This window comes from Chaetodon trifascialis, chromosome 1 (genome assembly GCF_039877785.1).
Source record: "Chaetodon trifascialis isolate fChaTrf1 chromosome 1, fChaTrf1.hap1, whole genome shotgun sequence".
In the NCBI taxonomy this organism is placed as follows: domain Eukaryota; kingdom Metazoa; phylum Chordata; class Actinopteri; order Chaetodontiformes; family Chaetodontidae; genus Chaetodon; species Chaetodon trifascialis.
Window position 1 is genome coordinate 2,637,807 of NC_092056.1, and position 22,074 is coordinate 2,659,880.

Below are 22,074 nucleotides of genomic sequence, written 5' to 3' on the forward strand. Positions count from 1 at the left end.
GAGGTTGCCGAATGCAACCAGCTGAATACCTGAATACCCTCCGCTCACCTTCCCCTTCCATGTGTGTCGGAGAACCTTCAGTAGCTGCAATGAAAAACATGAAAGCTGCTCTCTAGAGCAGGGTTTGGTTTGTCCGTTCAGGGCTACTGTAGAAACATGGCGTGAAGAGGAGCTGCTCTCTCTGTAGATATAAAAAGCTCATTCATTCTTCTAATGAAAACATACTTTTGAATATTATATTACATTTCAGTCAGTTTATCCGCCTAAATCCTGCACACTGGACCTTTACAAGCATCCAATATTGTAACTAAAAATCATATTCCAAACTACGAAGGGCTTTACTTGCTGCCCTGCATTTCTGAAATACATTAAAAATAGAGGAACGATGCTAAGTTGTTCCTCCATCTTGCTCACTTGCAGGTGATAATGGCAGTGAGTGGGTGAAGCACTGGGTGAAGGGAGGACACAACTACTACTACAATCTGAACACCAAGGAGGGCACCTGGGTGGAGCCCGAGGGCTTCCAACAAAACAGCACCCAGATCAACAAGGAGGAGATCCAGGTAGGCCACCTGCCCCGAGCAGCGCTGCTCGCCCGTAGCTTCTTAACGCCACATTAAACTGCTTTCATTCTCCCCGTCAGTCGGTGGTGTCTGGGGTAACCACAGCCTACAACCGAGAGCAGCTGTGGCTGGCCAATGAGACTCTAATCGCCAAGCTGCAAGCTCGATGCAGAGGCTACCTGGTGAGAAATGGCCAAAAGGAGCGGCTCGACTTCCTGAAATCCCAGGACCCTGCTGTCACATGCATACAGGTATGTACAGCCATCATCCTGAGCATGTGCATAGAAACCTGCTGCTGTTACTCCTCTGAGGCTCAATGTGTTTTTCCTCAGGCCCACTGGAAAGGCTACAAACAGAGGAAGAAGTTCAATGACCGTAAGCAGTATCTGAAAGACCACAGTGAAGAGGCTGTCAAGGTAAAATGATCTGCGGTGCCTGCGCTCGCGGAGTTCTCAGTGCAGTGAAGACTAAAGGCTTCGTTTTGTCCTCCTCAGATTCAGTCCATGGTTCGGATGCACCAAGCTCGTAAGAAATACAAGGATCGTCTGAAGTACTTCAAGGACCACGTGAGTATTAGTGGCCTAAAACCTCATTACATGAAATTAGCTGCAAATTGAGTTTTGGCCAATTTGAGAAAAGCAAGCTAAGGCACAAAAATTAGGTTTTGGGGTAAACAAATGGCACGGGTGTCTAATAGAAGCCTTAAATCACGGAGCATAAATTTCCCCAGACAGCTCCGCTGACATTTGCTCGTGTCCGGTGGGCTTTGAGGGAGGCAGACGGCTCATTTAGCTCTCTGACACTCTGAAGTCATTTCCACTCTGGCTCACGGTGGATTCCCGTGCTGCCGTTTATAATGAAGCCTGTTGATCAATCAAGTGATTGTTGTTTTCTACTGCAGATCAATGATGTGGTGAAGATTCAGGCGTTCATCAGAGCCAACAAGGCCAGAGACGACTACAAGACGCTGAGTGAGTACGATCTTGACAGGTGTGGTCAAACAGGTGTCTGTGGTGCCGTGAGCCGGGCTCAGGTTAAGGTGGTCGTCTGACTCTCAAAATGTCCGTCCTCACACAGTCAGCGCTGACAATCCTCCGATGGCGGTGGTGAGGAAGTTCGTCCACCTGCTGGACCACAGCGACCAGGACTTCCAGGAGGAGCTGGAGCTGATGCGGCTCCGAGAGGAGGTGGTCACCAACATCCGCTCCAACCAGCAGCTGGAGAACGACCTGAACCTGATGGACATCAAGATCGGCCTGCTGGTGAAGAACAAGATCACTCTGCAGGAGGTGGTGTCCCACAGCAAGAAGCTGACCAAGAAGAACAAGGGCCAGCTGTCCAACATGATGATGATGAACAAGCAGAGGGGGGGCCTGAAGGCGCTCAGCAAGGAGAAGAGGCTCAAGCTGGAAGCCTACCAGTACCTCTTCTACCTGTTACAGGTAACGTCTGCAGCTCTTTGATGCTGCGTCTCTGTGTTTAATCTGAATCTCTCTCAGCTAAAACAAGTCATATGTGCTGCTTATAATCTCCTGGTATTAAAATGGGATCTGTCTCTTTATCCGGATTATATCTGGATCATAAACTCTGATCTTGGCTTTGGGTTTACACTGTTTCTACTGCGTTTCCTCATTGAGATCAGACCAGACCAGATCAGATCATGTTAGCAGCAGATCAGCAGAGCAGCCTGATGCACACAGTTATTTCTTACTGTATATCATTCGATTCCACCTGTATCGCAGTTCTGTTCAATAACACATCTTTCGGTGCTTTCATGACGTAGAACAGATGTATGATCAGGGATTAGAGGCCTGTCTCTTTTGGCCTTCTCGCTTGCTCGATGTCTAAGTTTGATCGACAGCCTCTTCTTTGTGTTTACTGAAAACAGATGTCTTTATCAGTGTTGTGTTGTGAATGGATGCCGGCACGTTGAATGGATTGCTACCTAAGATCCAACCTGACTGTGACACCTTCCATTAACATGCTTCTCTTTATCCGGATAATGTGTCAGGAAACAGAGTGCATTTGCATTGCATTTTAATACCAGCTGTAAATGGAGTCATAGACGCTGAGCTGCATTGTCATAAAGTCGATGATACTGGCAGCAGCAGCTCTCTTTCCACTCGATACCTGTAGCAACATTTAACCAAATTCCTGCTTCCTTTTAGACCAACCCCACGTACCTCGCCAAGCTGATCTTCCAGATGCCACAGAATAAATCCACAAAGTTCATGGACTCTGTGATCTTCACCCTGTATAACTACGCCTCCAACCAGAGAGAGGAGTACCTGCTGCTCAAGCTCTTCAAAACTGCCCTGCAGGAGGAGATCAAGTGAGAGACAGACACTGAAACACAGCCAGCAACCGTTTATGAGCACAGTCTGCAATCAGATGAGGCCTGGTTCATGAATGCACAGTGAAATGTTGCCTTTAACAACCGTCCGCAGGTCAAAGGTGGACCAGATGAAGGAGATCGTCACAGGAAACCCCACCGTCATCAAGATGGTGGTGAGTTTCCACCGAGGGGCGCGGGGGCAGAACGCGCTGCGGCAGATCCTGGCACCGGTCGTCAAGGAGATCATGGACGACAAAACGCTAAACATCAAGACCGACCCGGTGGATATCTATAAGAGCTGGGTCAACCAGATGGAGACGCAGACGGGAGAGGCCAGGTGAGCTGGAGACGGGACGGACGCTCGCTCTGAATGCTTGATTTTGCTTTGGTTTAACCACAAATGATCCACGTGGAGGAGGAACGTACTGAAACAAAATGCTCTCATCAGGCAGCGTCAACAAACGTCTTCTTAGCGAGGTGTTCAGCGTGACCGAAGGTGGCAAGTAGGCTGCATTCATGGTCACACTTACTGTTTGTATTTGGGCTACTTTATGTCCGTATTTCAGGAATCTGACCAAAACAAGACAAAGACACAGTTCTTCTTCTTGTTTGTTAAACTGGTCAAAGACACGGTCGTCATTAAAAAACTATATATTCAAATAAATGCATTAGCTCATGTTAAGATTGAAAATCAGCTTTTTTCCTGACTGATTTTTGTGTAACTTTCGAGCCACTGTTGCTCACCTCGCTCATATTTTGCAGTGATGACCATACGTACGTCTGCAGCGCTGCACGGAAATGCAGCAAAAAGAAAAAAAGCTTCAGAGGTTTTGATGGTCTCTCTGTTTTTCCGTCTCTGTCTGTCCTGTCCTCTTTCTGTCCTCCTCAACAGTAAGCTGCCGTATGACGTGACTCCAGAGCAGGCTATGGCCCACGAGGAGGTGAGGACAAGACTGGAAGCCTCCATCAAGAATATGAAGACGATCACTGACAAATTCCTGTCTGCCATCATCGTCTCGGTGGATAAAATCCCGTACGTCCCTCTCACCTTGTCACTGTCTGCGTGGACCACTTGTTTACCGCCAAAAGTCAGCTGCTTCAAACCAGCCGTTGTTGTTTTTCCCCCGTCTAACCCCGTCTGTCTAACCCCGTCTGTCTCACCCAGATACGGGATGCGTTTCATCTCCAAGGTGCTGAAGGACACCCTCCACGAAAAGTTCCCAGATGCTACAGAGGACGAGCTGCTCAAGGTTTGCATCGTTCATGTATCTTTAAAGGGCCAGTTCACCCAAATCACAGAAAAAACCAGTTTGTTTTACAGTCATGCTATGGTAGAAAATCCCGTTGAAACTGGTGAACTGACCCTTTAATCCTGGTGAGCTGGACACACTCTCCTCTTCTCTGGCCTCCTCACTGACAGCTCTTCCTTTCCTCTCATCTTCTGCCTGCCTCTCGCTTCCCTGTTTTTTACATATATCTTTCCTTTTTTTCTTCTTCTTCTGCTGCTGCTGCTCTTTCCGCCTTGCCATCCAGCTGCAGCCTCCCTGTTGGGGTGGAGGTGTCCTCCTCCTCTCTGTCTGCTGACCTCTGGCTCTCCTCCTCTTCCTGCACAAGCTGTGTGTCCTGATGCATTCAAGAGCTTTAACAAAACCTTAAACTCCCAACTCAAGATGCCACCGAAGATGTAATTTACAGCTCATTTTGTGTATGACAACAAATGCATGAGATAATTAATTAATGACTTTCTGTCTGAACAGTTCCACCTGTTGTTGAAGTTATACATGTTAATGTTTTTTGCTCAGTTTAAGTCCAAATCAAAGAGCTTTTGTACGCTAATGTGACTAAATGGGCTCATAAAGCATAAAAGAACACGTCACACGTCCTGATCGTAATCATCTTGACTAACTGAGTCGTTTGATTTTGACTTTTCAGATTGTGGGGAACCTCTTGTATTACCGCTACATGAACCCGGCCATTGTGGCGCCCGATGCCTTTGACATCATCGAGGTGTCGGCGGGGGGCCAGCTGACCACGGAGCAGCGACGAAACCTGGGCTCTGTCGCCAAGATGCTGCAGCACGCCGCCTCCAATAAGATGTTTCTGGGAGACAACGCCCACCTCAATCCCATCAATGAATATCTGAGTGCCTCCTATCAGAAGTTCAGGTCTGCTGTTAATTGATCTGAAATATGAAGCAGATGGTTTGATGATCCTTTCCTTTTCCCTCCTGGTCTGTGCTGTCTGAAGCTCTGTTTCTCGGCTCCTCTGACTTCATCCTTCCTTCTTTTACCGCAGGCGGTTCTTCCTGGCAGCGTGTGACGTGCCCTCACTGGAGGACAAGTTCAATGTGGACCAGTACTCAGACTTGGTCACCGTCACCAAACCTGTCATCTACATCTCCATCGGAGAGATTATCAACACTCACACAGTGAGCGGGGACCACTTCACTTTGCTTTTTCTGTCTTAAGTCACTCCCCCTGCGTGCTTTCAGCTGCAGTATGACGAACACGCTGTACTTCTGTCCTGTTAGCTGCTGCTGGACCATCAGGATGCCATTGCTCCAGAGCACAATGACCCCATCCATGAGCTGCTGGAGGACCTGGGCGAGGTTCCCACTGTAGAGTCGCTCATTGGTGAGTGGAGGGAGGTGGAGGTGGAGGTGGGGAAGGATTTGTTTTGCCGGCGTGGTTTCAAAAAGCAGGTTTGCAAGAATTAAAGTGAAAATAAGGCTAAAACTGTTAAATAAAGCAACACATCTGGTAAATCACCAGGTCACAGATGAGAGCAGTTATTAACAGAAAGCACCCCAGATAGGATCTGATGCGCTCTTTATCTCATTCAGGTGAAAATCCTCTTCCTCCTGACGACCCCAACAAAGAGCTGATGGGGAAGACTGAAGTTTCACTCACGCTCACCAACAAGTTTGACGTCCCCGGCGAGGCCAACGCTGAGATGGACGCCAAGACTCTCCTGCTCAAGTAGGCTCACACTGAAGATTCGAGGCTGATTAAACAGATTCATACGGCTGCTTCAGAACATTCAGCGGCTTCTCGAATGTCTTTTCAGCACCAAGAGGCTCATTGTGGACGTGATCAGGTTCCAGCCTGGGGAGACTCTCACTGAGATCCTGGACTCGACAGCAAGCACAGAACAGGTCAGAAATAAGGTTCAGGGCCAACGAAGCTGCTGCGCTCGCAGGCACTGCCGTATGTTTCAGTGCCGCTCGTCAGTACGGGACACACAAATGCCAAAGAATTTAAGAAAACTCACTCCAGATGTGACACTGAGGGAACAAAATGAGACATACTTTTAAAATGACACCTCAAAATTAAAGCTAATTAAATGAGGAGATGAAGATGAAACTTTACTAACAACAGCATCAACACAGAAATAACTAGAATGCGTCTTGTCTCCCTGGATGACAGGAAGCGGAGTACCAGCGGGCCATGCAGAGGAGGGCCATCAGGGACGCCAAGACTCCAGAGAAGATGAAGCAGGTCAAACCGGTGGTGGACGACAGCCTGACGCTGCAGGGCAAGAAGGACAAGATCAAGAGCAACCTGCAGAGGCTGGCGGAGCTGGGGAAGGTCGACCCCCAGAACCGCTATCAGGACCTCATCAACGACATAGCCAAGGTGAGATGACCGGACGATCCCTGGAGGTGGACCACTGGAGCGAGCGTCCCCTCAGCGTTTCATTTTAATGTGATATTTTCGTGCATGTGTGTCGCAGGACATCAGAAATCAGCGGCGGTATCGTCAGCGTCGGAAAGCCGAGCTGGTGAGACTGCAGCAGACCAACGCCGCCCTCAATTCAAAGACCAATTTTTACAATGTTCAGATCGATTCCTACAATCAGTACATCAAGGCGTGCATGGACAACCTGGCCAGCAAGGGCAAGTGAGTGGCCTTTAATTCCACCTTTTCTCATGGTGCTTCAGTCTTCTGCGAACAGCCTCCACTGACACACGTTGTGAAGTGTAACTGACCCTCTGTCAGATCTTACTCATTTCTGGCTGCTTGTTTACGTCTACCTGTAAAGGTGAGTCTTATAGATTCACAACTCATATGCACACGATTAGACTGCAGACAGAGGCCTTCATGTGCTCAACGAGAAAGAATTGTATTTCAGGCTGGAGGGTGGGGCGAGCGTTTGCATCCCGGGTGGGCGGCTGGAGGGACCAGTGGTCCCCCAGTGGACACATAGATGTCTGACGTCTCCTCTTCACTTGTTCAGAGCGCTTTCCTGAACTGTGTCACACGTGCGCAACAACCAGAAGTGGGTCACTTGCTATAGGCAGTGGTCACAGTGTTGATCCTCCTGCTGGTTCTGATTGTGGACTTCTAATAAGAGGCTGTTCGACTCCTGGAGTGCAGAAAGCAATCAAGCGCAGCTGCTGCCTGGTTAGATAGAAAACCTGTGCCGTATTTCTAAGAATGATGAATGAATGAAGCAGCTCGGGTTTTAAAATGGCGAGACTTGAAGAGCCATTGACGCTCTGCGCTGAGAGGTGGTCTGACGTACTTTACGCTCGTCTTTCTTTCTCCACTCAGGTTGTCAAAGAAACCAGGCGACACCAAGGCCAAGAAGAGTAAGCAGGTTTCTCAGAAGTACACGGCCTCCCGCCTCCATGAGAAGGGCGTGCTGATCGCGATAGAGGATCTGCAGCCCAACCAGTGAGTTCTGCTGTCTTCAGTGCAAAGCTTCAACCTTCACAGCTGCCGGGCACCAAATCCTGCCTTCAAATGTTTGATTGGTTGTTGACTGGATGCCTGTTACGCTGCCCAGCGCTCTTATTCCATACCACCTTAAATATCAGAGAGTCATATCTGTCGTCATCTTAAACAGTTTATTTACTTTGTTCCAGCTGTTTCAGTTGAATCGATTTCATTGATCAGTGTCTTGTCTCCACATTGATGAGCCTTCCCTGCTTTTCCTCGTCTTCTTCGCAGGTTCAAGAATGTTATTTTTGAGATTTCTCCGTCGGAGGCTGTTGGAGTTTTTGATGTGAAGGCCAAGCTAATGGGCGTGCACTTGGAGACGTTACAGATCGAGTATCAGGTATTACTTCTTTTCGATTGGTGCGTGTGACCGTGGCGGCTGGCCGCGATCGATTGACGGCGTCTGATCTTTTCTCGGTTGTTTCTCAGGATCTCCTCCAGCTGCAGTATGAAGGCGTGGCGGTGATGAAGCTCTTCGATAAGGCCACCATCAACGTCAACCTCCTCATTTTCCTGCTCAACAAGAAATTTTATGGGAAATAGAAAAAGAAAAGGAAGACAGGGCCACAGACACTGATTTAAACCACAAAACCCACTTTGAGGGTTGCAGAAAGCCCTGACCTGGACCATCCTGGCTTTCCTCCACATTCCCCACTGCACTTCTCTCATGTGCCTATGCAAATTCCTGTGCATTATTTTTTATTACGTGGATCACCGTATGTGCTTTACTCTTAGTGGAACACTCCATGTGCGACTCGTCTGTAACTGCAGTTAGGTCAGAGGTTTAAGAATTATATGTTTTGCTTTAAATATTCTGAATATCCTGTGCATGGGCTTTGATTAATTATAAAAATGTATGTTTTATGTAAAGAGATCATGTTTTGTGTCTTTCTTAGCTGTTAGTTGGTTCGCTCACCTGACTGATGAAAGCACGATGAACATGTCTTCTGCCAACGCTGAAGCGCCAGCGTACTTTTCAGCAGGACGGTAGAAGGCGAGACGCCACCGTCTCCTCTAGGACGTGTTTGTGTTTGACGTGTTGCTGCTTCAAACCGAACGGAGAGACAAGCTGAAAGAGTTGTGGGGAGAAGAGATGCACTCCTGCCTCCCTCCTCAGCATATTTTATTTTAAGAAACGCTGTCGTTGAAATATTTCTCATTCATCTTAAACACACCCAAGTACTCTGATATCTATGCAAAGAGAAGGTGGCGTAACACGTGGTATTTGATAAGAATTTCAGAAAAAAAAGTCATGCATATTGAGCCGTCGAACCGAAAACTTTATTTAATTTATTGCATGACAATGAATCACATTACACCACTTAAAGCCAGCCTGTGCCGGCGGTCTCTGGCTGGACGGAGCTGCTCGTGGCTGCAGCTCTGGTGCTCAGAGCTGACAGGACATTCATGGTCTCTCCTGCGCACACAGCTGTGCAGATGTCCTCATTCAGATGACTTATTGGACATCATATTTCTCCTGGGTTGTCTATCTTCGACAGAAACGCAGATCATTGTCACATCACAAAGTCAGCTCAGTCAACACGACATCGTGTCTGAAACAGGATGGGATGCAGAAGTGTAAGCTTGACGTTGAATACAGAGATTTTTTATGTCTTGTTGAAAATGATTCAACAAAGTTTCCCTTATTTATATTGTATGTTGTCAGTCTACATTATACTGTAGTCGATGTTCACAAAGCCTAAAAGAGATCATGTAAGTGAGTAAGTACTGCAGTCATCAGACGTGTGGGTCCAGTAGATGTCACTCTACACCATCCAAGGTTCCCTTAAGTCTTTGCTGTATCACAGATTGACGTGTTACAAGAAGTCGTGCACTGATGTTGATTTTCTTGCTATGATCAGAGGTCGAATGGAGGAGGCCGTGCTCTCTGTACATTATTTCCTCTCTCACACACATTAAATGTGTTTTACCTGTTTTAGAATAAAGTTCTTCAGAGGCAATGTGCACCTGGACTCAAGTACTTTTGAGGTACTTGTAATTAACTTGAGATTTTCTATTTTATGGAACTTTATACTTCTACTCTACTACATTTCACAGGCAAATATTTTACTTTTACTCCACCACATTTGTATGACCGCTGTAATTAAAGAGGATTTTACACAAAAAACACAGAATTACTCTGTAAAATATTAATGACTATAGATTCATAGTTAAAATCAAATCTCTCTCAAACAACACATTAAGAAACTGCTTTCATATTAATAATCAAATACAATTCAAAAGATTATTAATAAATGCTAAATGTAACATTCACAAGAGGTATACAGCTACATAATAAATACTTTGAATACAGTTTATTTTGCTGGTAAATATCTTGTAATTAAGTGTATTTGGTACTTTTATATTAAAGTAAAGGACGTGAATACCTGTTCCACCACTGTGTGCATGTTGACAGTACTTCCTTAAAGGATTATCTGACATTAGGTTGCCTCAGAAATAAAGTTCTCCTAATGCACAAGTGGCTTTTTAACATGTCTGAAATAAATCACCTTCTATTTTATTGACTCAAATGGGATTAAACCCACTTTCGCTTGACTTGCTCCACAGTAGAGCTGGCAGGGCCTCGACACCAGATCCAGGATTTGATCTGAACCCAGAGCGTCTGTTGTAATGATCCAAGCTCCTAGCATTAACTTCCCAAAGATATCGATAATAACAGTGATTAGTGAATCCCACAGAGGCGGGACGGTGCGCGCAGTTTGTCGCCGCCCTGTGGACGTCGCCGGTACTGACGGTGTTTAACGAGGTAATGTTTTTCTCGCAGCAGTGTGAGGATAACAAGCCAGCGGATCTGAGTTGCGGTTACAAGCCCTGTCATCCGACGGCTAACAAGCCGAAAACATTTGAAGCAGTTTCTCAGAAGAATTCTTGTTTGGCAGCGACGAAGAAAGCAGCTTTTCTGTCGGCGGTGATTGTTTATCTTCATGGAGCCGTCGGGCTGGAGTTTGTCTGAAATCTCTCTGCTGTCCGTGGATTAAGACTCGACTCTGAAGCGCTCTGATATCAGTTTAAGTGTGAAATTGTGGATTATGCGCCCGCACCGCGTGTGAATCTTTCCGTTTTGGAGGTTGCTTGTTCACCGAGTTTGTGGTAAACATAAAGTCGAAATTCAGCGAAGTCCGGACGGGACCCAGCGGACACTTGTTGAAATACAATTTACCGAGCAAACCTTTGCCCAACTGCTCGTGAGCTTTGCTAACGTCAGTAGCGACATTTAGCTAACGAGGCTAACAACTTTCTCTGACACTAGCGCTGAATCTTTTGGTACAAACTGCTTCTAATACGCGTCTGTTGGATGTTGACCGAGTGTCGACAAGTTGGCAAAGTGCGTTTGCCAAAATCGTTGAGATGACGCTGACAGCAGCTTAGCTAACTCGGCTAGCTGCAGCTGTAAACTCGGCTCCCCGTTCACCTCCAACGTTATGTTAGCAATGACAGCTAACGTTATGTTAACGTTAGATTCAAACAAGTGGTTCGCTGAAAATGTGTCAATATGAAGTTATATTTTACCGTTAACTTCTTGTAATCGACACACAATTCTTGTACAAAGTTTTTAGAGTTAACCTGCAAACAGATAACATACAAAGGCCTTAATTTATCTGCTCTTTAGGCATAAGAAGACAACTTTTATTACAAGCACTTCAACGTTAGCTTAGCTACGTTAGCCACTAGCTCGGCTTACAGTAACCTATCAGTTGGTTCTGCAGCCTGCAGAGTTGACTGAATCAACTTTGGCCAACCCGGATGTGTGCTATGCTTTTAAAACTGATGGATTCACTGCACTGCTTATTGGTGGACTTTGAAAAATAGACTATCGGCACCGTCTTCCACTTTTTCCAAGTAGCTGAAGTTGTAAAACTGCGGCCCGCACGATGTCCGGCTCCCCGGGCACAGGTGGTTCCAACCCCAGGAAGTTCAGCGAGAAGATCGCGCTGCACAACCAGAAGCAAGCAGAGGAGACGCGGGCCTTTGAACAGCTGATGACGGACCTCACTGTTTCAAGGGTAAATGCACTTCATGTTCAGCTCATTGTATTTTTATCAGCGGTGTTGTGCACGAGTGCGTTCATGGTAATCGGGGACAAAGCTCCGTCTCTGACACAGCCCGCCTGCCTGTGTGTCTGACTTCATCTGCTGACTGAGATTTCTGGTATTCAACCAGAACTTCTGGTTTCTCTTCATGCATGCATTCAGCGGTGGCAAACCCTATCTGCTGCAATCATAAGTTGGTCGGCATAAAAACAAAACAAACAATGAAGAACCAAACCCTGAGCTTGCAAAAGCAAAGAATCACAGCTGTGATGTAATCACAATTTTACAGATCTGACCAGCTGCAGTGCAGATTTTTGCGTAAACCGAGCAAGACCTTTTTTTTTTGTTTGTGTTTTTCTTTTTGATAGTAATCAGCAGTGAAACAGGAACCAGAGGAAGCAGCTCTGTCCGTTAAGATACAGTATGCATGTCTTCTGCTCTTAAAAATGTGGGTGTATCAGTCACATTCAGTCATATTTGTATTGAGCCGTGCTCCTGTTTGCAGAACAGGTGCTCAGGTGTTTCTAAACTCTTGGTTTAGTGAAGCTGAATGGATCAAAGTGTGCTTTAAGTTTCTAATTACTGAAACTTTCAGACTTAAGCCTGAAACTAAGAGTTTGTCTCATGTTTTTAGAGTTGTTTCTCAGCAGCTTCAGGTGACTTGTTTTGTCCAATCAGCTGTCCACAACTCAAAGATGTCATCATTGTAATGATTAAAAGAGAAAAATGCAGCAGATCCTCCTTTTACAGAGGTTGGAGCGAGAGAATGTCATTCAAGCCAAAAATGGTTAAAAATAGCCAAATACTCTCTGCTTCCAGCCTCTCAAATGCATGTATTTGCTGCTCTTCTTTGTCGGTTATCACTGTAAATAAATAAAGATGTCACTGAGGACTCGTGGTGGAGAATCAAGCAAATAATCATCAGTTGCAGTCCTAAAATCAATAAGGACTGATATTCAGCTAAAAGCTACATTATGGCTGTAAAAAATGAAAATATGGCCTGAGGTTGTGAGAAAGAGATGGTGAGACTAAAGTTTAAGGACTGATGAGTATTCGTGTTGCTCATAGCGTCTAACTGTACTGATCTGAGGTCAGATTAGCAGCACGGTTTGCTGTTAAATTCTTGAAGACATGTCTTCAGTTGTGTTTTACTCAGTGCTCTAGACATCCTTTGGATGGGTTCAGAACAGACAAAAGATCATTTTATCTTAATTAGTCACATGCTTTTTATTTTTTTTAATTTGTTGTTGTTTTTCCCTCCATCTCATGATAATTTCAAGTGTATGCTGTACTGTACACATTCCAAGTAGTATAAATAGTGACCCCCGAGAGGACGTGCAGTAAAGGCCCTTTTCATGTTACTCTCATACCATTGGTTCACAATGTGCCCTTTCTCTGAGAGGCAGAGGCCTGAATGGCCAGTCAAAGAGGATGTGGTTTTGAGGCGACACTGAATGAAGTTTGCCATAAGGTATGAACTGCCGATGACCCCCGTGAGACAGACGGGCCCAGTCAGCGAGCCCGAGGCTGGCCGGGGCACAGGACGCACTGCCAGCAAACAGCTGGAATTAGAAGACGCTGCTTCAACATTTACACCAGTGACCAAAGGACTGAATGTAAAGCCCCCGAGGGGCTCTGAAGAGCTGTGCGGGTACCTGAGTGCACACACAGTCCAGCCTGCCCACAGCTGTCGCTCTGGAAGGAGCTGACATCCCATGTGTCCAGTCTGCATGTTTGATGCTTAGATATTAGATTTCTTTAACCATGATGTCTGCAGTATGTTCGTGTCTCCCTCTGCTTTGGCAGCTGCGACAGCTGCTGTCTGACATTCATTGGCTGCAGTTATCACACATTTGAATTGACATTTTGGGTCCCCTCTACATCATATTTGAAGATACAAAGTGTGACTTCGCTGAACCACATTTGGGTGTTTTCTCAGAATTTTAGGCGCTTTGTTGTGGAAGTTTTCGTCTTTCAAGTGCAGAGGGACGCTCAGGCGTCCTCAGCGGGACAGAAACAGTTGTTCAGTTGTTGGAACTATTTTCTGTTTGTTGTAGGCAGCCAAGATGGATGCACTCACTGCTGTTAACGCCACAGTTAGCTCACATAAACGGACAGATGTTGCACCAGAGGACGAAGTTCTGAATAATCCTGATATCTTCTCATACTCAGTCTCTTTGATAGATCTCTGTCCGCTCTGTAAATCTATTGATAAAATCAAATAAGGTCAGTCTTTGAGATTCAAATGTTGCCCTTTGAGCAGTCTAAGGAAGACCTGCCCCTCTGATTTGCCTATTCCTGATCACAGGTGATGATTGGCTCTGTTTACCTTACCTTGGCAGAACAAGCCGCCTTCTGTTTTCTGCGAGCTAATCGTTGTGACATCTCTTGGTACGGTGCCTGTTTGGAGGCCCGGCCACCCATTTCCTAGAATGTGTCCCATAAAACTCAAATACTGCTGAATTTTATCATTTATTTTGGATGCGTTCATGCATCACGTCTGCGTTCCAGCCAATGAGAGAGCGTTTGGGTCGGCACACAGGCCTGAACGGGCTCAGTAGCTGTAATGTGTGACAGTTGTTTCGACAGTGGAGCATCTGATTGCATCACAATCTGACTTTACAACACGTGAATTTTGTACAACCCAGCTTGCTGTGAATGCTTTGAAGTGGCATAAACAGACGGAAATTGAAGGAAGAAGAGCATGAAAAAGGAGAAGCAAAGGAACCAGAGAGCAGATCTCTGGCTTCATGTCTCTAATGAGAAAAGCCTGAATCTGATCACACATTGTCGTTGAACATGAATGCTCGTCACGTGTCCACAGTTCACAAACCCTGACCTGTGTGTGTGTGTGTGTGTGTGTGTGTGTGTGTGTGTGTGTGTGTGTGTGTGTGTGTGTGTGTGTGTGTGTGTGTGTGTGTGTGTGTGTGTGTGTGTGTGTGTGTGTGTGTGTGTGTGTGTGTGTGTGTGTGTGTGTGTGTGTGTGTGTGTGTGTGTGTGTGTGTGTGTGTGTGTGTGTGTGTGTGTGTCGCCCTTTTGACTGACAGGTGCAGTTCCAGAAGATCCAGCAGCTTCGTCTGTCTCAGTCCCGGGCGCCGTACTATGGAGGCTCTCTGCCTAACGTCAACCAGATCGGCAACACCAGCGTTGAATTTCAGGTGGGGTCTCATCACAGTCGAAATGTACAGCAGCAAAGGACGCGTTACAGGCGTTCCTGGACGACCTCCAGTTTCATCTAATGCCAAATTCCAAACTCACTTAAATAGAATTTTGTTTTGGTCTGTGTGTGAAACCAGCCCTTTAGGTTTGTTCCAGGGTTTCTGCAGTGAGTCACACTCTGAGATACAGTTAATCCACACAGCAAACATGCTCGTGTGTTCAGACAGAAAGCACGCAAACATTTCGCTCAACTTCTTCGACTCTCGCAGACCATCCGTGCGTCCAGTGTGATTTTCTGTCTTTTCAGTGATGCGTTTGCAATTACTAAATTTTGCTTTGCGTTTTGTCTTGTCAAGCTGCGCAGAGCAGGGCAGGAAGTCAGACACAGGAACAGCATAGAGCATCGGGAAATTTTCAAAATAAAATCTTACGCTCTCTCTCGGTTGTATATCCAGTCAAAGTAGTCGAAGACAAAGAGAACATTTAACAGCCTGCCTAGGCAAAACCAAGCAAAAAAGACCAAAATCTGGTAGACAAAATGCTCCTGGTGGGATATGAAGCCGTAAACAAAACTATGATGGCCCGTTTCCATGTGGCAGACACTGAGCCACGTTCAACTTTTTTGGCTGGATGACCCTGCTGAGGTTTTTTTGATGAAGCCCTCTGCATCAGCAGCACAGCAGTGCCATTGAAATGCATGAGGAGGTGGCATTTTTCCACATAGTGTCAGTGCGAGCGCAGCCTGGCAGATTTACTGCTGTAGTTCAGTCGACTTTATTTTGAGTCAGTGTGCTTTAATGCTTTCCTTTAAGCAAAAGGATGTTTGATGTAAAACTAAACATGGATGTTTTCTTTAAAACCCTGCAGTCAAGCACATTCAAGGCCTTGTTCTCATTCAGGGGTTTTTCAAGGCCCAATCACATTAACCTCCCGTCCTCATGCTGACTAGTCCAGTGGTTCCCAAACTTCTTCAGACATGTGTTTGAGAACACTGATGGTATTAACAGTTCTGGATGTAATATCATTATTGCATTAATTATCCAATTATTGTTGCATTAAGGCTCATTCTCAGTCATTTGGATTAAAAGCCAACAGTTGCTCTGCCAATGCAGATAAATACTTAATAACTTAATAATAATAACTTAAAATAAACAGCATGTGTGTGAGATAAATATGCTAATATGGAAAATGTATCTCACCTTATGTTTAAGGTGCACATGGACAAAAAACCATAACAAGAAAAGGTTGCAGGGATTTTAATGGGACTTGTGAGGCTGCTGTTGGAGCGCGCTCTGATGTGGGAAGAGAGACCACAACCCACAGGTCTGACTTCAGAGGCAGGCGCCTTCTAGTCTTAGTTTCATGTGTGCCGCGATGAGAGAGCCAGATCACACATGTGACGCTGGGAATGCACAACGGCGCAGTGAATACGCCGGACGAGCAGACAAAACCTGCCCGTTAAGCCGTTAGCCAAGCAGCATTGAGTGTGATTTTAGCTTTTCGCACCCCCGGCCCATCCATAAGGCGCCGCCGTTTGGGAGCCGCTGGTCTGTTCTGACTGCAAAAACAGCAAAACGCGGTAGTGGACTTTCAAAAGTGCAAACAAGCTTCTCCTGAGAGCGTTAAATAATTAAGTGCTGACTGGAGAAAGTATGGAATACAAGATCAGTGGTGTAGTTCTCCGCTCTCCTTGAAGCAGTGCAGCGCTGCATGCGATCCAGCAGTATCTGTGTCAGCTCTCTGAGGAGTGGGCTGCGCTGGATACGCAGGGTCCAGGTGAAAGTGCCCTTGTTACTCCAAAGAATGGCCCTTTGAGGTAGAGCAGTAACTGCGACAGTGTGGCCAGAAATCAATCCCCCCATGGAGGAGAAATGAAATCCGTTCAGCGTCTCCTCTGGGAGCAGAACTCCTCTAGATTCTGTTTGATGATAACTTTTTTTTTTGGCCTTAATCAAATTAAACCAATGCAGAGACCTTAATGTGCGTAATTCTTCCCTCTGCATACTGTTAACTCTGACTTATCTGTGCTCTTTTGAAGTGTTGAAATGCATTAGATTGCCTTTATGTTTTATTCCAAATCTTATTTTCATTGGCATATGAGCGCATTTTGTCTTGACTACCTTCATTTCGTTGCTCTGATGTATTAATGCGACTTTTAAATCTGTCATGTTTGTTGAAAGTATTTTTCGATTAAACCCAAACAGCACATGACTGCATAGGTCATGCACCTTTGTGTGTCGTTGTATCAGCGTAAAACGAGTATGTTTAATTGCGCCTTTGTGTCTGGAGTGTTTATCAGCGGTCCAGCTGAGAGCCATCATGACCTAGAAAAACATTTGAAACTTAGCTCTCCTCACACCCTGTAACAGCCAGTTTCCAAACAGTTAAGTAAAATGGCACACTAGAAAATACGGACACTTTAGACTTCAGTTGACACGGTTGAGGCATGATTACAAATGAAATCTAGTTTTGTTTTGTGCATTCAGATACAGCTTCAGTTTGACTGATGTGACGCTTTGGCAGAGGGATTCCTCTCTTCCTGCCGTCCTGCAGGAAACTTCGGTGTTTTAAGTCTGATGTCTCTTTCTCAGGGCGGCTTTCCATCGGGGCTGGACTCCGTCCGAGGGACCCGCCACCACGGGCTGGTCGAGAGGGTCCACAGAGACCGCAACCGCATCAACTCTCCCCACCGCCGACCCATCGACAAACACGGACGGCAGATATCCTTCCGAGCTTAAATCATTGACAGTAGGAGATCTCAAAGGGTAATCAGTGATGTGGAAGTGTTGTGGCTTCCAGGTGGTTGCTCTTCGTCCTTGTTGTTGTTGTTGTTGTTGTTGTTGTTGTTGTTGTTGTGTGCGCGTGTGTTTCAATGGCAGTTTGTGTTTGTGCTGTGGTTTCAAGCGTGACGACACTTAGCAGTGTAGGCAGCTGTTTTGTAGCCTCAGGAACAGAATTAGTCATTATGCTAATTTAAATGTGACGCAGAGACAGTGCGCTGTACTTATGCCTAATGGACATTGACAGGCAGATTCTCAGCACTGAGCTTGTGCATCCATGCGTGTGTTTTCTATTAAGTGTAGCAGCAGATGTGATTTTTATGAGGAAGCTGCAGGAGAGTTGAATCGTAGTAAATGTGACTGTACGGAGAATGAGGAACAGAGGAGTGAGTGTTTGTACTTAAACTTTCAGCTACACACTTTCAAATCCATTTTCCCAGAGTTTCCCAGTGTTGAACTGAGAAAGAGGAGAAAAATGTGTTTGTTTCTGCTCATCCTGCAGCTATTTTGGTTACAAATTCCATCACTGGTAATCATATAATTCAGACTTTTTAAGTTTGATTAGCCATTTTTTGTGGACCAGTGGACAGGAGATACTGTTGGACCTGCTGGGTCCAGTGCGACAAACCGGTTGGGAGTTGGGAAAGGGTGTGCTTAAAGTGTGGGGGTGGGGCCAAGATGCCAATGAAAAAGAAACCGAGGTGATGTTATGGGCCTTTTTGTTGTAGGCCACTCCCACTGCCACACCCTCTGTCCCCAGCTGCTGCGAACAGTTCATCTGCTGTCCTTCGTCTCGTAACCGACCTTTCCACAAAATCAAAGTCTTTTGCATAGATTTGGACATGTGCACTTTCTTGCGATAGGCTTCTCCCGTTGCCGTGCTCGCTTTTAGCCAACTGGCATGAATGCAACTCACGCACACGCACACAGATTTCAGCGTCCTTGGGCCCACAGTGATCCACAGAGCTGCTGGTCACAGATGATAGAAAAAGTTCTTTATGAATAGTTTGTAATGAAGCCGTTCATAGTAAAGAGAAACTTAATTTCCTCATCTGCATTCACACCCGACGTGTCGTTTTTGCATGAAACGCCACTTTAGCCCACTGATCCATCAGTACGCCCCCACCTCGGACTGTTTTCGATAGCGGATCTGTTTATTTCCTGCCTTGGGATGGAGATGATTCAGTGACCCGTCACGGTGGTGTGTGATAGCTGCAGGGGAGTTTGTCCTGTGTCTCAGCATGTGATGTCATGCCGGTGTGTGTTTCTGTGGAGAACCGCAGAATGTGTGAATAACGTAGTGGTCATTAGGATGGATGCAGCATGAAAGTATTCCACTAATCTACAGCAGTTTTTCTTAAATTGTCAGGACAGTGTGACGCCATGCCCGAAACTAGTCATGTATGGTTTTCATATGTGGACGAGGTTAATGTTTAGACAGTGGAGATGTACATTGAGGTGGAAGAAAAAAAATTCTACCATGAGTCTAAACATGCTTTGACAGACCGTTTCAGAGACTTTCTGGAATTCAGATGAATTTCCTTGTTTATTGTGAGCATGTGTTGTACTGTCGAACACACTGTAATGTATATAACCTGGGTGGAGGCACTTCTGTAAAAGAAGCACTTGGCCTATTTGGTGGATGGTGCTTGTTCCACATGTGTGCATACTGTGCATGCGTAGAGTCGCTGTGGTCAACATGGTGCAAAGGTCACCGGTGAAAGAGATTGTTGGTGTTGCTGCCAAAATAGACAAAACTGTCCATCTGCAAGTGCTTTTCATGTGTCAGGCTGGAAATCTCAGCAGGAGGAGTCATGAGCAGTCAAGTCAGACCTTAATTCTCTTCATGGCTTTATATTATTTGAGAATTGAGTGCTTTTGGTAAAGCAGGCTTGTGTGTCACAGAAGGGGGAAGACGTCATGGTAGTAAAACAGCCTGACTCAGAGCCCAAAGCCCAAACAAGACCCGGAGAGGTCAGGTCTGTAGGTCACGAGGGACGGCTGTTGGTCTTAAGCTTTCCTGTTCCATCCAGACCCAGACTGTTTTTCTTCTGTGTATTTGCTTACAGTTTTTTCCCCGTTCTGTTCGGATTCTGTGGCTCCATGCTGTGAATGGAGAAGTTACTGCAGCCATCCACCAACACATGCAACTGACTCCACCATTTGATCAGACCTGCATGAAACAAGTTTGAGATACTGAGGGATAATGAGGATTATTGATATTATCTCAGCAGTGGTCCTGCCACTGAAACTCCACAGCCAGTGTATGAGCTGAGGATCTGATTCCACGCTTCTTATTCCCGTTCCAAACTATAAATACTACCTTCAGGGCTGCCCAGCCAAAACAGCACGAGTCTGTGTTGATGCAGCGATGCCTGTAGGGAAATTTGTGTAGAAACCAGGATACTGTAACTGTCTCTTTCTGGGACCGTGGATGATATTTAGCCACATGCCCTCCTCGTAACCACTCTCCTAACTTTTCTCCACTTTTGCAAAACTACTGATATCAGAGCAGATGTGCATTGCATGATTCAGAACAGCATGTTTTTATTTTCTTGTAGTTGCATGGAACTGCCAGATCGGGCGTATCACCAAAATAATGGCAGCTGCAGACGAGAGCATCATGGTTTAAATGATGATGGCGGCATGGAGCATCTTCAAAATGAAAACATGTTTGTGGCTCTCTTATCCAGTCACAGTGCCTTATTTTAAAAATGGAAAAGTGGTCATATCCCAGTCTTACAGTCACTGCTTGTCTGTGTGTGTGTAGTTTCTACACACTGGACACACAACCTAAGCGTGCCATCGATAGTTTGGGGTTGACTCCGCTATTGTAGCTGTTGAAAGATGTGGAGTGAGTGCACATGAACCAGTCAAATAACCAGTTTGACAAGATTGTTCCCTTCCCTCCTCTGTGTCTGGAGAAACCACAACAGTGTCCTTTCCGCTCAGTTGTGTGTGGGTATATTTGAAAAGGGGCTTATCCCATGTTTTGTGTGAGGGGTGGTGAGTGATAGCCGGGCTCCGCGCTCGCTAAATCTGCCTCACTGCTGATAATAATTTGTCCAAGGCCGAAACAGATGCTGCGTAGAGCAGTGGTCGGCCTTGTGCGACGCCAAATCTCTGCTTTAATTTGTTTTTGTTGACCGGTCAACATTTTGAACACCCCTCTCTAAACAAGTCCGCAGACAGGAGGCAGATTGTAGAGCAGAGGAGCTCGACTTGCAAACGCTGGAGGAGCGACTGTCGGCGAGACGAAACGCCGCCTGCAGGAGTCCTGCCCGTCCTCAGACAATGCCAGGAACTGCCTCTGCATTCAGTCGTAACTCAAATAATGCTGTCATTGTTCATTAAGTGTTTGAAAAAGGCAGCTCTATTGTTCGCACTCATCTTTCGCCGCATTGCTCACAGTACAAATGCTTTTTTCTCTCTTTGAATGTGTTCGGCTGTCATCCTCGAAGATTTTCCCTCATGCATTTAAGCTCAGAGCTCAGTTAGAACTCGTCCCTGTAGACTGCTTATGTCATGTAGTATCTAATATAAAAGTGATGTTTCTGTGTTCATGCCAATACTTTCTTTAACCAAAAGCCACATAGAGAGCTCTCCATATGGAGCAGTGTACCTGTCCCCACCTCTGGACAACAACTGGAGAAGGTGAGTAGCACGTCTGTTGAGTTGCTGGCAGAATGGTTTTTGCCTTCTCTGCTTCCTCTAACTGGATTATTTTACAACAGGAACTGTTTCCTCTTGCCAGCCTGTTTCCTGTATCAAGCTTCTTTGTACCTCCTGTTACAGTCTTTCTGCATCCAGCCACACAAGTCAGAAATGTATGCGATCAGTGGGTCAGAACTGAGGGAGGGTGGCGGGTGGCGTTATTGGCTGTCATTGTTTCTGCACAAATGTTTCAAGTGTCGGGATGCTGTGTTCGCCCTTGGAAGGCTGCGTCTACCTAAAGGTGTTTGACAGGTAGCCTTTTGCTTTAAAGGTCATGCCCAACAGCTGCTGTCCTGCTGTTTAGGGATGTCATGTTTTCACAGAGCCACAGCCCCGCGGTGCTCGTCTCCGACTTAGCAGAAATTCAACCGCAGTACCTGCTGGAAAACAGTGCCACACAAGCTGACCTTGATGTGAGCTGCAAGATCCCTTTTTCCAGCTCTGCTTGTGCCCACGTAGAGCAGTCAGTGTATTGGTCGACAGCTTTTCCTCAGCGTTCACAAGGGAGTGAATTATGGCCCTGTGATAAAAAGCTCAGCCGAGCTCCTCCCCGCTCGCTCCCCTTCGCTCTCGCTCCGTCTCCACACTTGTGTTTTATATGCTGGCTTGGCCGGCTGCCAATCACCCTGCCTCGTCTTCTCGCACAGCGCTGACACAGGCGTTCGCCAGGCTCCGTGTTGAGCGTACTATAACAGCCTGTACTGTAGAAGCGAGTAAGGCCCACGCCCTCTCGTCATTGTTGACGGCACA

At 46.1% G+C, this 22,074-nt stretch overlaps 2 protein-coding genes across 3 annotated transcripts in view; both read left to right on the plus strand.

Moving 5' to 3' along the window:
• The window catches only part of iqgap1 (IQ motif containing GTPase activating protein 1), a 39,429-nt gene extending 30,575 nt beyond the window's left edge, over positions 1–8,854 (plus strand). The window contains exons 18-37 of the mRNA XM_070962521.1: positions 421–563; positions 644–814; positions 896–979; positions 1,058–1,129; positions 1,465–1,534; positions 1,641–2,005; positions 2,732–2,895; positions 3,011–3,235; positions 3,791–3,931; positions 4,064–4,148; positions 4,831–5,063; positions 5,194–5,326; positions 5,429–5,531; positions 5,741–5,876; positions 5,965–6,052; positions 6,324–6,533; positions 6,631–6,797; positions 7,452–7,574; positions 7,851–7,959; positions 8,049–8,854. Of these exons, the coding sequence (XP_070818622.1) occupies positions 421–563; positions 644–814; positions 896–979; positions 1,058–1,129; positions 1,465–1,534; positions 1,641–2,005; positions 2,732–2,895; positions 3,011–3,235; positions 3,791–3,931; positions 4,064–4,148; positions 4,831–5,063; positions 5,194–5,326; positions 5,429–5,531; positions 5,741–5,876; positions 5,965–6,052; positions 6,324–6,533; positions 6,631–6,797; positions 7,452–7,574; positions 7,851–7,959; positions 8,049–8,162 (2,936 nt within the window). The 3' untranslated portion in view covers positions 8,163–8,854. The remainder of the gene's footprint in view (positions 1–420; positions 564–643; positions 815–895; positions 980–1,057; positions 1,130–1,464; positions 1,535–1,640; positions 2,006–2,731; positions 2,896–3,010; positions 3,236–3,790; positions 3,932–4,063; positions 4,149–4,830; positions 5,064–5,193; positions 5,327–5,428; positions 5,532–5,740; positions 5,877–5,964; positions 6,053–6,323; positions 6,534–6,630; positions 6,798–7,451; positions 7,575–7,850; positions 7,960–8,048) is intronic.
• A 1,543-nt stretch (positions 8,855–10,397) lies between these two features.
• Positions 10,398–22,074, plus strand: part of crtc3 (CREB regulated transcription coactivator 3) — a 32,082-nt gene continuing 20,405 nt past the window's right edge. For both annotated transcript variants that reach the window (XM_070958239.1, XM_070958250.1), the window contains exons 1-4: positions 10,398–11,644; positions 14,719–14,829; positions 17,422–17,550; positions 21,203–21,264. In XM_070958239.1, coding sequence (XP_070814340.1) covers positions 11,513–11,644; positions 14,719–14,829; positions 17,422–17,550; positions 21,203–21,264 — 434 coding nt within the window. In that variant the 5' untranslated portion in view covers positions 10,398–11,512. The remainder of the gene's footprint in view (positions 11,645–14,718; positions 14,830–17,421; positions 17,551–21,202; positions 21,265–22,074) is intronic.